At 33.6% G+C, this 16,869-nt stretch overlaps 1 protein-coding gene across 3 annotated transcripts in view; it reads left to right on the forward strand.

Moving 5' to 3' along the window:
- Nucleotides 1-14,113, forward strand: part of LOC121416109 (ADAMTS-like protein 5) — a 45,359-nt gene extending 31,246 nt beyond the window's left edge. For all 3 annotated transcript variants that reach the window (XM_041609569.1, XM_041609570.1, XM_041609571.1), the window contains exons 4-13: nucleotides 1,216-1,291; nucleotides 2,202-2,307; nucleotides 5,528-5,655; nucleotides 6,108-6,231; nucleotides 6,665-6,751; nucleotides 7,675-7,838; nucleotides 9,278-9,446; nucleotides 10,208-10,351; nucleotides 10,865-10,927; nucleotides 11,613-14,113. In XM_041609569.1, the coding sequence (XP_041465503.1) occupies nucleotides 1,216-1,291; nucleotides 2,202-2,307; nucleotides 5,528-5,655; nucleotides 6,108-6,231; nucleotides 6,665-6,751; nucleotides 7,675-7,838; nucleotides 9,278-9,446; nucleotides 10,208-10,351; nucleotides 10,865-10,927; nucleotides 11,613-11,932 (1,381 nt within the window). In that variant the 3' untranslated portion in view covers nucleotides 11,933-14,113. The remainder of the gene's footprint in view (nucleotides 1-1,215; nucleotides 1,292-2,201; nucleotides 2,308-5,527; nucleotides 5,656-6,107; nucleotides 6,232-6,664; nucleotides 6,752-7,674; nucleotides 7,839-9,277; nucleotides 9,447-10,207; nucleotides 10,352-10,864; nucleotides 10,928-11,612) is intronic.
- Nucleotides 14,114-16,869: the final 2,756 nt, after the last annotated feature.

Raw genomic sequence — 16,869 nt, forward strand, 5'->3', positions numbered from 1 at the left:
CGCCGACAGGTGCATCCTAGAATGTAGAGAGTAAAATCATTTACCTGGGGGACCATATTAAATTCACATTCCAACAAATGTTTGCATGATCTCCCTTCAGGACATTTCCACATACACGCACAATATCAAGAGCAATCAATCAAACCGGTTAGGTAACATACTTTGTCGGATACCATAGGAGATTCAAGGATTAATGAGTAATACAGACTTAAAATTAATAGGAAGTGATTTCGAATCACTCCCCTATCTGAAGTGAAAACATTTCAAATACTTCCATCAACATGATCAAGGCTATCGTCACTGAAAAGTCTTGGCTTTCCCCCTTCCCCATGTATTCTGCTCTTGTCTGATGGGACAATCATCAACAGGAATCGAAAGTGGGGGTTTATTTAAAGAAATCTTGAGCAAAAATCAGGAAACTTTCAAGCGATTGTATGTTTTATGTCATTCCCTTATGAAAGGAAAAGGAAGGGTACCCCCAAGATCCAAAATAGATTACCTGGGGGCCCATTTCATAAAGGACTTGCAACTGTTCTGACTTTGCAATAATGGCAACTGCCATGGTAACAGGGCTCAGCAGCCAATCAGAATCAAGATTTCCATGGTAGTTGCCATAATGGCAAAGGTACAACAGTAATGCTACAAGTCCCTTATGAAACGGGCCACTGGTTTGGTTTGGTTAGAAACTCTCACCACTTCTCGAGAAGGTGTAATCATGTTCACCGTTATGACTATCTGACTATGAGGTTATTACGCGCCGATAGCATCTAAGTAATTTCTTTCGCCAAAGTGCCATCATAGAACAAGCAGATCCTGCACTGGCACTTCCTTGCAAGAAAATTACCAGACAATTATTAATACAAACAGGGATAATTCCCTGCCGTGACGAAGAACTCCAATACAAAAAAAGAATTTAACTAATATCCCGATCCATGTATAAACTGTTATAGGCCCCGTCACATTGGTCTGTGCAAACAACAAAGTTTTTAGCATCAAAACAGCAAGGCTTGCACATGTTGCACGGAACGATGTTACAAGATTAAACAATATATTTTAGTCATCTACTGCATTTTCTTTTTTTAAAAGTGGAAAGAAAATTGGTATAACTGTATATTGTCAAAGTCAGCAGCACTGCCTTTCTAGATACTTTCAGATAAGCAAGTTGTGAAGTTTCTGATGTTTGATACAATTCCATCTCTTAATTTTCTTGATCAGGATTCCGATGAGGTATATGACAGGAGCTCTGACCTGCCCAGGAGACAGGAGAAAGTATCGAACGTGTAATATAAAGGTATACTATATCCCATCTATACTTGTCAAACGTGTAATATCAAGGTACTAAACTCTGTCAATACTTCATTCATTATTAGTCTGCCCTTGACTGCGGCTCCAGACCTTGACTGCTAGATATATTGCATTCAGCTTGCAAACATCTGTCACGAATAGAACATTCATGCAAGCTTTAATGTGATACCACAAATTGCAGCATCTGGTATCATTATAAAATCAAATTTTAAGTTCAATAATTCAGCATTGAAAATTGTCAACATTGCTCGCTGTGTAATGGAATGATATAATGTAACTTTCTGCCCTTTCCCTCTCGGGGGGGGGGGGGTCGGAACATCCCACAAAAATATATTTTTTAATAGAATCATTGTAAAATTCATCTTCGTCCAAAATGTCCATGAATTTTGTTTTTTGAATATCCGGACTATTTTACTTTCTGCATACCACAGTTAAAAATATTGATAAAATATATTTATATTTTGCTAGCTCACAACAGTGTTAGGCCTATACATGTATATCCACAGTCCCTAACAATTTTTTCATTAAAACAGAGACGAATCTCGGGAAAAGATCAATATCTACATTTTTATAAAAATAATTTAAAAGGGATTTGATTATCCTTTGTTTCAGTTTCTTTTTAATGTTTCTTTTGTAAATTATCATAATGGATTGTGATAAGCGACTATATCAAATTAAAATTTGAAATCCATATCTTCTGAATTAAAAATGATCTATATTTTTCCTTCACGAGAGATATTATCATTAAAACTCGATCACAATTTTTTTCTTTTGTTTTTCTAATTATAAGTGTCTAACGAATTTATGAGAATGGATCATCTCCGTTCTTAAAACTGAGACATTTAAACAGAATGATCAAAATTCGGTATATGTGTACCAAAACCTCAATTTTCTAGGACTGTCCCCACCATCATCTTGACTACAGATCAGCTCAGTGTGCTGTCTTCAACCAACGTGATATTCAAGGGAATATAATCAGAGAATGGCTACCAGTATACAATTGTAAGTGTACAAATTCATACTTTATGAAATATATTATTTCACAGGATAACAAAATACAAAACGTCATGAAATTTCATCATCTCTGGAAAATTTCTAACAATAGTCATAACTTGTATTGGGTGGGGGTGCTATATTCCTATACCTAACAAAAACCCAATGTCATCAGTCTCCTCTGGATCCGCCCATGACCATGATCCAATTTGGCAGACTGACAAATTTCCATTTGCTGGTTTCAGGAGAGGCGGTGGGGGGGATGTCTGCCTCGAATTTCAAATTTTGTAAAGCATATATAGGAAAAAAAAATCGTGAGATGACCGAAGGGGTTCGAGTTGCACTTATGCGTCGGTAACTGTCAATGACTGACAACTTGACTATGATCTGTGAAACGAAGGCCCTCTATGATGTGCATATTCGTGATTCAAGCCACGCAAGGGTCCATACATGGCCCACACCAGGCTGTCTTACCCTTCAAAACTTGATCTACAAAACGAGTATACCGACTGCCTGTTATCATGGTTATACAGAATATACACGAGTCGGAGACGAGGAAGAAGAAGACATCCCCGCAAGTTGAAACAAACATTCCCAAATCAAGAAATTAACAAATTAAACAAACATAAACAACATCAACAAAGAGGGACAACATTCCCTGGAACGATACAAGTTCAGTCCTAATATATGAAATAGCAACTTTAACAAATTTTAGTTAGGTTTTTGCTTAAGAAATATATTATTTTCTATTATTTTGGGGGCACGGCAGCCAATCTGTTTCCATGGACACAGACGCAACGCCGTAATATGACTCAAAGCATTAGCCCACTTTCAATCACATGAAGTGTCGGATTTCTACGGATGTCTGCTATCATCTAAAATAACACCGTTTTACTATATCAGAAATCCAATTTCAAACATCCAAATGATCATTGTGTAAACAAATCTAGAAATGACAGGACTGCCGAGAATTTACAGCAACTGAAACTGAAAGTATCTGATGAATATTGTGACATTTAATGTTAGCCTTCCTACCGCAAGGAAAAGACTGTCTTTCGTTTTCAGAATTGCCTTTGACAGGAGAAGATATTAGACCTAATTCCGTTTCAGTTGCTTTTTTGCCTTTATACATGTGTATTTTGTTTTCAAGCAATGAATGATTAAAATGCAAAATGTCACGTAATGAAAAAGACCATTCGTATGGCCTGGATTTCGTGTCCTCGCTCCTGCAGAAAATAGATACATAAGAATGCAGTTGAGTTAAAAGGGAAAGAAATAATTTGGCCATGTTTGGAAGTAGGTTAATCCATTTTGTGTTAAATTCTCATGAGCATTTTATTTCATTTTATATGAGTGTACAGCGGCAATCCATCAAGAATGTAAAAATGTTTTTAGACGGTGCGTATTAAACAAGCGACTACACAAACCTTTCAAAATAAAGTGAATACCTCTACCGGTGGATCGGAGGGGAAAGGGGTAATTGGGTATTATAATATGTCGAAATATTAAAGGACAAGTCTACCCCCAACAAAAACTTGACTTGAATAAAAAGAGAAAAATTCAACAAGCATAACACTGAAAATTTCATCAAAATCGGATGTAAAATAAGAAAGTTATGGCATTTTAAAGTTTCGCTTCATTTCACAAAACATGCAGTTATATGCACATCTCGGTCGGTACGCAAATGAGGAACTGATGACATCACTCACTCACTATTTCTTTTGTATTTTATTATATGAAATATGAAATCTTTTTATTTTCTCGTCATTGTCATGTGAAATGAAGTTTCATTCCTCCCTGAACACGTAGAATTCCATTATTTTAACTTTTTGTGCTTCAGGCAAGGATGTCCTAATCGTCAAATTCGTAAAAATTGAAATATTGTATAATTCAAACAATAAAAAACAAAAGAAATAGTGAGTGAGTGGCATCATCGACTCTCCCATTTGGATGAAACTGGCTCGTTCTTGTAACTATTTTGTTAAATATAAGCGAAACTTTGAAATGTCATAACTTTCTTATTTTACATCCGATTTTGATGAAATTTTCAGCATCGTGCTTGTCTGATTTTTCTCTATTGATTCAAATCAACATTTTTTTCTGAGGTGGACTTGACCTTTAAAGAGGGCTTGTGAAGAGAAGACACAAAGGAAAATGATAAAGAATAAGATATTTCATACAGTACGAGATAAATCTGCAATTTCCATATAATTTTAGTCATTGCATCTCATTCGTCACCCTTTCTTTAACAAATGTGTGCTTTTCGACCCTCTCACGCTAATATTTGACCGTTATACTGACCGATAATGACAGGTCTATCTGCGTTCATGTACGTTTCATTACAACGTTCCTTCGAGAAATTGGGCCAAAACAAAACAATGCAAAACGATACAAATATCACACTTAAACAAATAATCCAAATCATGAGCCACTTAACATGCTCCTATACTCTTTTGGAAATCTTATTTGAGTACACTTTATCAGAGGGAATAGAAGGGGGAAAGAACGAATTCGAGATTCTTAATCATCTGGTCTTGTGACCTTCCCCTTTTCCTTGATTCTGACTATAAGGAAGCACGAGAAACAATCATGGCAACTGGATATATTATATTCAGGTGAGATGTTTGCCAATTTGACCTGATCATTGTGATTAGAAAAGATAAAAATGGCAAGATGACGCAAACAAGAGTTCTCCATGGATTTGTCGACAATCACCTTAACGTGTTCTGATTCACACTCCAGGAAAAGCCATTCAATACTAATTACATTTCATGTACATCAAGGACCTACCTGTTCAAAGAACTTTGACGCTTTCACCTGAAATAAAAATTATCCAGTACTAACTTACATAGTGGTGATGAATCTATATTTGTAAACACGCTCAGCATGAAACAAAATAAGAATGCATATTTTAAAAAATATATAGACCTATATACTGAAAAAGGATTACAGGATCAGAGGCAATGAGCATGATGAGAGTATGTAGACTCATTCTTTGCAATCTTAGTTTTGTTTACCATATTATAGGTTGGTAAAAAATGAATCTACCAATATTGTTGGATAAGTTAATGCATGTAAAACGTATGTTTTTTTAACCACCAGTTCATAAACATGGTAAAAATTTATGAAATGCTTTTTTGTTGTACCCTGCCAAGCACGTTGATTACAAACATTATGAAAGTGTACCTCAACTAGACAATGTTTATCTTCATATATAATTTTGTTACAGCTCAAGAGGAATGTGAGTTAGTATGTCATACATCTGATGGAGCCTATATGTATACATTTGGAAGAGTACTGGATGGAACGCGTTGCCGATTTGAAGATCGGGATATGTGTATCAATGGAAAATGTAATGTAAGTTGATGAAAATATAGAATTGCATTAGGGCACATAAGAACAATTGTAAAAAAAAAAGGTGTCTGCATATCTAGATAAGCGAGATATAAATAGGGCCTAAATGAATATTTCATGGTTACCGCAGAGAGAGTTCTTTGAGTCTTACTCAGAGCTTCTAATAGCCCAAAATTATATTTACAAACCAACTCATGAACTCACTCTGATTTTTTTTCGTAAGAAAAACAAAACACCGGGCATCTGTTATATAAAAAGAAATTTATTTGTGATTGGATAAATGTCAAAAACAGAAAACAGATAACAAGAACAGACTACTTGGACAAATAATGCCCCTCAAAGAAAAAAATTTGCATTCTATGAAGAAAAATATGGCAGGTATATAATTATTGTGGCCCAACATATGTTTTTTAGAGAATCTGTTCTTTATTTATTATTTGTCTCTATATTTTTAGAAAGTTGGATGTGACGGAGTATTATATTCCAATCTGACCAAGGATTCATGTGGTGTTTGTGGAGGGCTCAATGAGACATGTGGATACGTTAGGAATGTATATACAGATGAATATCCAGTAAAAGGTATGTATGTTAACTTTGTTTTATTTTATTGGAGAAAAAATATTCGAAATTTTAGTACAAATAAGATTTGATGATTTTGATCATAATTCACTTTTGGATGATTGTTACCGTCAACTGACAAACAGCAAAATATAAAATGAAATGCAGAACTGATTTAAAGAAAAGTGATGTTTCATGAACTAACAAGGTCAATCTCAAATTCGAAAATATGTATTTGAATTCAATAATCAAATCTATTAGGCTGCAATTCATATTACTAAAGCTTATAGTGGAGCTCAAGCAACAATTCAAGTGTAATGTGGAGTCATGCTCTCTAAATGTTACTCGGAAGACAAGAAGCATAAGATTTTTGTAAAAAAAATGCAAGATTGAATTAAACTGTAAAGGATTGAATATTGATTATAATTCCTGTATTCTTAATCTATTTTACCAGGTTATTACAGGTATAGTAAGATTGGGTCAATACCAGCTGGAGCTACCAACATCAGGATCAATGATAAAAGTGGACTCAATTATATAGGTAAGATTTTAAGAAGTATAGCTAGGACAAGAATGATCCCACCCATAATACCAGTCACATCAGTGAATGCGACTCCTATATCATTGGTCACTTTAGAGTCAGTTTGTTTGGTATGACTGTAGCTTAATCAGACCACTAGCATACCTACGGGGGGGGGGGGCAGTCTGCCCCCCTGACGAGTCACAACCCATACAAAAGACATATCCCTGCCCCCCCTGACGAGTTGAATACCTATTTTGCCCCCCCCCCCCCCCCCCCTGTCAAGCCTGAAGACTTTTTTTTTTTTTTTTGCTTGTCAAAATTTTCGACCGGTTTCCCCCCCCCCTGTGGAAAATCCCAGGTACGCCACTGAATCAGACTAATGCTTACAATTAACCCAACAAGATAAACCCTTCAAATTATGTTGCAGAAGAGTATCATATGGTGGGCTTCATGAATGTATATTGCTTTTATCTTTTTATTGTATAATCAATGAGAATGAATTAAGAAATGAATATCACTCCAATACGAGTAGATAATGACCATGTTACCAGTCACAAATTTGATAATATAATTTTGGATTTACAAGCACAATCTTATTCAATGAATTTCTAAGTGGCTTGTAGTTTTAGCAATTGGAAACATCATATCGAGTATCGTATGTTACAATCGATCAGAAGAAAAAATTTATACATTTGACTATCAAATAATAGAATACCCTTTGTTTCAACACAAATAACAAAAAATGCCATCCAAAAAACTAATAATAATGTTCTCTAAAATGATATTTGTATGAATTTAATCAGTCACTATTGTTTGCATTGTCTTGAAACTAAAATATATATTCAAATGAATATTAAAAAGGACTCCCATAATCAACATAATTAATGTAAATTTTAAAGTTAAAAACATTCCAATTAAGTTTGTTTTCTTTATCTTCACAGCCATAAAGGACGAGTCCAATAATTTCATTTTGAATGGTGACTGGACCATTAGCTGGCCTGGAAGCTATGAAGCAGCTGGTACATCTATATTCTATGATAGAAAGAATGATGGATTGGAAAATGTGATAGCTGATGGACCTCTTAATAGTTCATTAAATCTTATGGTAGGTGATTACTTTAGACTTTTTTCATTGGAGAAGGGTAATAGTAACATATCATGTTATGCAGGGCCGGTTGAAGTGGCTGCCCTGGGTAAATAAAACATTATTATTATTGTACATCTTTATAATAAAACAAACGAATAATACTACCAATTCAATGTTTGTAATTAATATTATATAAATTGTCATTGTAAAAAATTTTACATTTTTTCTTTATATTCAACATTGTTGCAATCTGTTCACATTTTGAAGAATTCTTCCTTATTATATATGTCTTTGATTGAGACTATTGATGATGATGTATTGATGAAGTTTCATCACAGATTTGTATAAATTGAAATGGTAGTTTCTTATACATAAAGAAGTTACCCTTTTTTAAATATATATTATTTTCTGTACACCATAACGCTTAACCCTAAAAAGACTTGGGGGGGCTGATTCAGCCCCCCCCTCGACATTTTTCGCGATAAATCCGCTGCGCAAAATTTTTTGACCGCGTCGCTCGCTGACTTTTTACTTTCAAGTCTCGCGCAACTTTTGAGACCAAAATTGTGACCCCCGGGTACGCGGTTCCAAAATTACGCAACATTTCGTAAGTGCATGCAGACCCAAAATTACTCAAAAACGTGAATTTGTGTACAAATCCAATGCAAATAGTGTTCTTAGCCAAAATTCATAAATGTTTCATTATTTTTCATTTTACTGCTTAAAATCAATTAATTTTATCTTGTTTATGGTCAAAATAAAGTCCCCGACAATTTCCATTGAAAAAACAATAAAAAACAAAAAGTCGAAAAACAAAGAAATACATAAGAAATTTAGAAAACAATAGAATACATAAGAAAATAAATTTGATTTTGAAATTTTTTTAAAATCAATTTGATCATATGCCTATCTAGAGTATGTGAAACAAAAATTAGCATTTCAGGGCATTATTTTATTAATTAGAGCAAACTTATGATTTTACGCATAAATTAGCATAATTAATGAGACATGAGATTTTTTGCCGAATTTGATGTTATAATTTTGTAGATAATGCCATGGGTAATGCGTGTGCCAATTTTCGTCGCGATCGCGCGATCGACGGCCGAGATCATAAGGGGGGGCTGAATCAGCCCCCCCCAGTCTTTTTAGGCGTCGAAATAGCCCAGTCTATTTAGGGTTAAACAATAATAGAAAATAGATACAAGTTGCCAACTCTGCTCTCTTACGAGATGTGAAGGTACATACCTTATTTGATTCTTAATTTTATGTCTTTCTCTGAATACTCCATGGTTAAAAATATAACTCAGGAGTAAATTGCAATCAGTGGAAGGCATTTTGATTGTTTTCTGTTTTGTTGTTTCCCTTCATTAAATGTATATATAAAATTATAAACATTTTTTGTTTTTTTAATCTTGAATCACTGTAGACTTTTATATTTCATTTCTATTACATTACAGATCATATTTCGGGAGCGCAACCCAGGTGTGGAGTATGAGTATTGGCTCCCACCCAAGACTAAAGATAATGAAGTACATAGTATCAACTATAACAATGAGATACAGATGCTTCCATTCTTACCAGAAGTATTAAAAGGAACACCAGAAAAGAAGAAATTTGGTACAATTGGTATGTTTCATCTCAGGACTGTACATAAGAAAAGTTAGGATGGAAGTGATTTATTCATCAATTTCCTTTTTCAAATTTAGTTATTAATATTGTTGCTTTTCTCCTTTCTCTCAACTCACTTAAATTAACGTTATTCATTCAGATATTTTTTTTTAAATTTGTTTGTTTGATTATTAGTTCCACTATTTCATTTTTCATTCATTCATGTGAAGGAGAATCAAAACCATTCTTCCATATCCCTAAACATGTTCACTAATTATTCATGAGAGAGCCCATTTGGAAAATGAAACAGTCTTTCTAGTCACTTTTCAAATTTACTATTTCATAATAAATTCAAACTATTCACATTCAAGGGCTGGTATATTTACTAATAACTTCTGTGATGTTTTTATTGCAAATGTCAAAAGGTAAAATGAGAGCCTTAAAGTTTTCATACTACATTATTAAACTATGACTGTTTGCCAAATAATTTCAACATTTAGGTGAAAAACTTTGTTCTAAAATATGTTTTACTAGCAATACTAACAGCTTTACAATTAATTGTTCAGCCTCTGCATGTGATGGAGAAATATATTTCGCTCGCAATTATATTGAAATAGTTCATACGTTATGCAGAACTTTAACACATCCCATTTATGTTCTGAGCATTTTCATTAACCTTGATTATAAAAATCTCATCATCCACACCATATTCTTTTTTCCATATTACTTTCATCATATTTTTACTGTCATATTCTTTCTTTCAACAACTATATGATCAGAATCAACAAATAAGAAGCAACTCCCTGAACGTGAAGAATCTGTTCCGCCCGCCTCATCGCCAGCAGGCAACGAGAAAAGGCCGGCATTAAAGAGTTCTGGTAAAAAGAGTAAAAGAAAGAACAAAAACAATAATACTCGAAAAGGTGAGAAATCTATCAATACAGTCATGAATGCCTTGATTTTTGTTTAATCACGTTAAGTTTGATACAAATTTGTATTTATCCCTGAGTCATTCGAAACAAACACAACAAAAAGGAATAATAAGATCAATGAAGCTAATCCTCTGGGGTAATTCATGGCGTACCTGAAGATCTTGGAGCTTGTGGGGAGGGGTGAGAAGAGAAAGGGAAGATAAAAAAGAGAAAAAAGAGAGGGGTGTGAGAAATGGTAATAACTGCCAAGCAAACATTGATTAACAGATATTTATATTCAAAACATTTCTATGGAAATCTAGTTGCATGCAATGTGCTTTGACAATGCAGTCTTCAATAAAACCATATAATTAGCAGGAACCCCCACGAAAAAAAAATAATATAGACAATGACACCCTAAATGAACTTACTATAAACAAAATTAATCTTTCATATCATGACTAATTTTTTCTTCAATGAGATGCCTGTATATTTTCAATAATCAATACCCATTTTTTTTTTCAGAGAAATGCGGCAAATGCAAAAGGGTGAAGGGTCGATCGGTGCACTTCTGTAAAGGGTCCTATGGTGAGTATATACATTCTAAATTTCTAATATCAAAAGCAAGTGACAATTTTAAACATTTTGTTTCAATTTTAGATTCTCTTATATACATGTATATCGTGAAAAAAAAATGAAAAGAACAATTGTAGGCACAGCTTAAATCAAGGTTCCCCAGAGCTATCTACCCTTTGGAAATATTGGTGATGCTGAAAAAATATCTCTGCTGGTAATAGAACCTGGGCCCTCCAGCTTTGAACGCTGGTGCCTTAACCACTAGACCACAGAGACAGGTTAGTGACTAGGGCAACCCCGTTCCGATTGACCATCAGATAAACAGATTATAGACACCACCATTGTTCTCTTTATTCATTTCTTTCACTACATATTTGAATACAAGAGTTGCCAATAACTGTCGTACATGTATAATTTCTCACATAAACACACACATATATATATTTATCATCTACATGTACAATCCTGAGATCGTTTATTCATGTTTCACTTTGGTTAAAGTCAAGTCCTCCTACAAGTTATATCAGTTGAGGAGAAGTTGACTTTAGAAACTGTATGATTTGTATGAATTTATCGATTGATGTTTGTTATTGATGCCATTTTTCATTGCATCCAAGGTGGGTATGTGCACAATATGAATGGCCTATACTGTTTTCATTATTATAACAAAACATTTAATATTTCATCTGAATTCCAGCAATCTTATTTGAAGTCGTCGGCCAGGCAACCATCGATGGCGAAACACGATACGACGTTGCCATCGAGGAGAGCTTCAAAAACCAGATGCAACTTAACCATCGGGAGTACTTATGGGTTACCAACTCATGCCCCTGCCCTAAGCTACGAACAGGTGGTCGATATATCGCAACCGGTGATCGAGTCACGGACTTAGAGTCAGGCGAGAGCAGATTAACTTTAGAGCGGGAAAACTTGGTTGTCAAGTACAAAGCAGGATTGAGAGAATCTTGGAATCGATTGCAAAGGAAAGAAGAATCCATTTGCTCTAAATATCTCTGAAAATTATTGGGAATAAAACTGTTACATGCTGCTTTGATTTGATTGAAAAAAAATTGTACTTCTTGTTGACGTGCTTTAACATGACATGGAGAGACTACCATTTGATGTGCCCCTTCCAAACAATTAAAATGGCTTTTCTCTTTTATCTTCTTTAATGCAATGTGTATTTATAATTAGCATGTATACCATGAGGTAGATCAATACATATGGCTTACCAATGTAGGAAATACCTTTTAGAATATAGGCATTTGCTACAAGTAATATTTTGAATTCATTACCAACCTGTGTTAAAAGCATAAATGCACAAGGTTATGAAATTCCAAAAGCTTCTTGAACAGATGAAAATTGGTGCTAACATCCCAGGATGGTTTCAAATCATTACTTTGAAATGAATTTGCTGATTTTTTTTTAAATATTCAAATAGTAGGCAGTTTCAAATAATAAATTGATATTTTTGAGAAACCTGAGCTGAACTCATATGTTCACATGAAAACAATCAGGAAACTCTCATTAGGGAAACAGACATAAAGAAAATTACAGCAATATTGGGAAAAAAAATCCATGGATAATCTTCTGAATTGATGAATTTACATAAATCAAGTACATGTAATTATTAGTTTCATTGAAAACACATAAAGAATGGAAGTTAAACAAATTACCTTAAGTTTAAATTCTGTATTTAATAAATCACTTGATTATAGTAATCATAATGCGTAGATAAATAATTGCTATACATAAAATATAAAAATTTCCATCACCATACACTTGTGCAACTGGCGTGAAGTACTATTATTCTCAGACAAATATGAAATTGTTTCATAATTCACCTCCAAAATATGAAATATAAATTATGCAACATAACGGATTTGTAGCTTTGTTTTAAAAATGTTTGAAAAAAAAATATATAAAAAATTAAGGGATTTCTCTTTTAAAAGATCATAAATTTACATCATGAATTCATTAAAATATCTGATAATCATGAATAAGTACAGTGCACAAAAATGCCAACACGAGAGCACTCGGATATACTGCAGAGCTCAACACAAAGATCACAAATCAGGTGCAAGTTTCAAATGGCAATTCTGATTGGATATTAGTTGTAATGTTGACCATCAAGCCCATGCAATAATGATCTTGAATTAGTCTGCATGCACAGACTAAAATTTGACACTTTAACCAAATATAACGGCCCGAATTCACAAACATTGTTTTGAAAACCCACGGTTGAGTCCATGGTTTATGCGGATTTTCTGTATAAATTACACTTAATTTAGCGCGTATATGGTGCGTGTATCAGAAATTCAAATTCTGATGTGCGCTTTTGTCACAGTGCGCAAATTTGACGCCTGTTACCATGGTTAGATACGCTCTTTTATTAATGAATCCACTGTATTTATTCATGAGTCCACTCTTCAAACAGTGGACTCATGAATGAAATAGCGCATCTAACCATGGTAACAGGCGTCAATTTGGCGCATTGTGACAAAAGCGTGCATCAAAGTTTGACCATTTTTCATACACGATCGAGCCAGATACGTGCTAAATTAAGCGTAATTTATACAAGAATTCTGCATTAACCATGGACTCAACCGTGGGTTTTCAAAACCACCTTTGTGAATTCGGGCCACTATGTTTATAATGAATACTCCCTGTCTGAGGTACACGCAGCTACAACACAAAGTGAATCTAGTCTCACTATTTCAGACTCTACATTATACACTCAGCGAATAGAGAAAACCTAAGGTCTGTGCCTGCAGACTAATGTTGACTGGCCATGTCACTGACCACCTTGTAATCAATTGGGAATTGTTGTGGTTTGGGGGGGGCAGATGAGTTCAAAATGACTCATAACCTTGCTACTTTGAGTATTTTGAGCTGTGTTCTTGAAAGCCTAACATACAACACATTGGATAAATCCTGAATTCATTAGTTCATGGTGACATATTAAGCGTCATGATTCTTTAAAAAAAACATCACAACCATACTATTGGCAAAAGCTCAACATACACCGACTTCCACTGTAAAACGCAATTATAATACCTGTACGTTATAAGGATATGTGCCTATTGTTTATAACTTTTGACTTGTATATAAGAGGTGTACAGATTTCTATACTTGTTATTTTGTATTACAGTTTTGTGAATTGTACATATGTTTTCAATAAAATATCAGAATTTACTGACATAAGACTTCAATAATATTTGATTTCATGTGCAAGATTGACATCAGACAGGTTAGAGAGTTCCAACAGTAGTAAAATGCTGTTATCACCATACCTTAGTTATACTTATAATAATATCTTGGTTTAATTGAAGACATTTATGTCTAAACGTTGTTTTGATTACTATACAAAGTTACAGGGAAAATGTTCCGACAAATGAGTTGTCTGATCCATTGTTATAACAAAATGGCCAATGTGAGATTTACATTCTACGTGACTTATTTCTTTCAAGCTTTCACTATTCTGTTTTCCTTATTACCCCCAACTTTTTGTACGGATTCTTTTTTTTTCAGACAAGATGCATTACACTTGATTTTTTTACATACAATAATCACTCTGCATTGGATAAAAAGAAATTTCGCACAGACATATAACAACATATAATACAAATAAAATACAAAATAAAATAATGTGTAGTACAATGTCATGAGTACATATATTTCAATTTTTTATACCAGTAGTAACACAATATTTGCACAATTCATTTTGATTTTCTAATGTCCTAATAAATGTAGAACATATTCATGAGAAGCCCCAGATGGAGAGCGAAGATAATGCATACTTGGAATATTTAAGAGAAAAAAGGGAGAACTTAATGAGAGAGATATTGGGAGTGTATAAGAAATTAAAACAAAATAAATAAAAAGAGAGAAAGAGACCAAGATATAGTAAGGAAAATACTGGTAGAAAGACCCCCCCCAAAAAAAAAAAAAAGAGAAAGCAAGAAAGAGAGAAAGAGAAGGAAGGAAGGGGATGAAAGACTGAGAAAGAGTAAGGAAAAAAAGGAACACTCCTATTTGGAAACCAACATCTTTACTAAGCGATAATAAAACCTTACAATGCCCTTGAAAAGACCCTGCTCATTTCATTTTACCCTTTCTCTTCCAAAACATCTTGAAATTATTTCAGAATCCCATACCATTTTATTTTAAAAATTCATCACTTTACGCAGCAGAGAGAGGTCTTTGAACAAAAACTAGCACTATTATTAAGCCTGTGTCATTTTTGCAGAATGTACAATGTCTAGAAGTTCAAAGACAACTGCACTTCACAGCTTCACAATACATGAGGAAATAATACAAAACATAGTTCACATACGTAAAGCAGAACCATGTCTAAACACATTTACACGTACCCATATAATGAGTAACTATATACTAGTATACGCTTGGCGATAAATAGGAATACAACAGCTTCACAAAGTAAATAAATGTAACTTCAGCTTTGGTACATACATGTATTACAACAATCTAGCATCTACTTTCTTTAGTGTAATACTTTTCCATTATAATGTTATTACATGAATACAAGGTTAATTATACAATTAGTGATATCAAAATAACTTGGTATACACAACACAAACAAGACAATGTTATTAAACAAAAGTAGCTTTCGTGAAATATGAAGAAAAATGGGGTCTGTGAGAAACTGAATTACATTCCTGTTCATCCACATTTTATTTTTATTAAAATCACTTTAAATTGCTTTCGCAATTTCCTCAATGTTTCACTGTCACTGCAATTTTTCTTTAATTGTTGACCATTTCTAATCCACTGCATTAAATAAAACCAAACTTATTCAGCCAAGCAACTTGCTTCCATTTCAGTTAGGACAATTTAGTGTTAGGATAAAAAAAAGCAAACCTTACATTTACTTTACGAGCAGAAAATACATGCAAGTATTGAGGAAAATTATTAATGTCCAGCAAGTATATATATATATATATACATCAGTGTTTTAGTCCTGTTAGCATTGATATAATTATATCATTTAGATCTGGAATCAAAGGAAAATCCCAAGTGAAAGACTACTGTATTTGAGGTATGAACCATGATTCTAAAATAGAAAATATGAGGAGAAAATATGAAGTTACACCACAGAGTCAATAAAAGATATACGATCCTCAAGATCTTCCCTAAAATGAGTTGGAAGTGAAGGGAAACCTATCAAAAATATGAAGTATTAAAATACATGTAGTAGACAATGACATTAGCATCTTGTCTTCAATTTCATTGTGAACATAGTGATCAACAAATAAGGTAGTATATCAATGTCTGATAATTAATTTATATACAATTCTCATTAACAGGCTAAGATCACAGTGAAATAAATACAGAAAAATTGCATGCATATAACTGTTGATATTATTCACACACATGATTCATTAGAATTAAAATTTCGATCTCATTCAATATCAATCTATTTCAATCATAAACCCAAGGCAAGTTTTGAGTCCTCATACAGGTGGTTGGTACCCTCAATCTCAATGAAGATATTCACATCGATAAAAGAACAAAACATAACAAAAATAAATGATTACCATTGATTCCATAAAAAAGGATCAAAGTGTGTAATTAAGGCAGCATCTGTTCACAAAAGACTTCAATGGCATTAGAAAAATTAAGTACATGGCATACATGTATGATGTAGGTAGACTTTTAAGTACATGTACAAGTACTTATTAACAGAGTAACAGTATCAACCAATACATCATAAATCACATTTTAAATAGTTCTGATATTCAAGTACAACAGCACCCATAGTACAAGTAAAAAAAAAGGACTGTTCATAGAGAAGATCTGTATTGTTCCACTATGCTCTCAATTCACCTAGAGCATAACCAAGCAGGCAAGATTCTTTGTAACAGGTCAAATTGTACATTTGGGCTTTAAAATTCAATTACTATTTCGACTCATTTAAAAAGAGAGACTCTCCT

Source organism: Lytechinus variegatus, chromosome 5, assembly GCF_018143015.1.
Source record: "Lytechinus variegatus isolate NC3 chromosome 5, Lvar_3.0, whole genome shotgun sequence".
In the NCBI taxonomy this organism is placed as follows: domain Eukaryota; kingdom Metazoa; phylum Echinodermata; class Echinoidea; order Temnopleuroida; family Toxopneustidae; genus Lytechinus; species Lytechinus variegatus.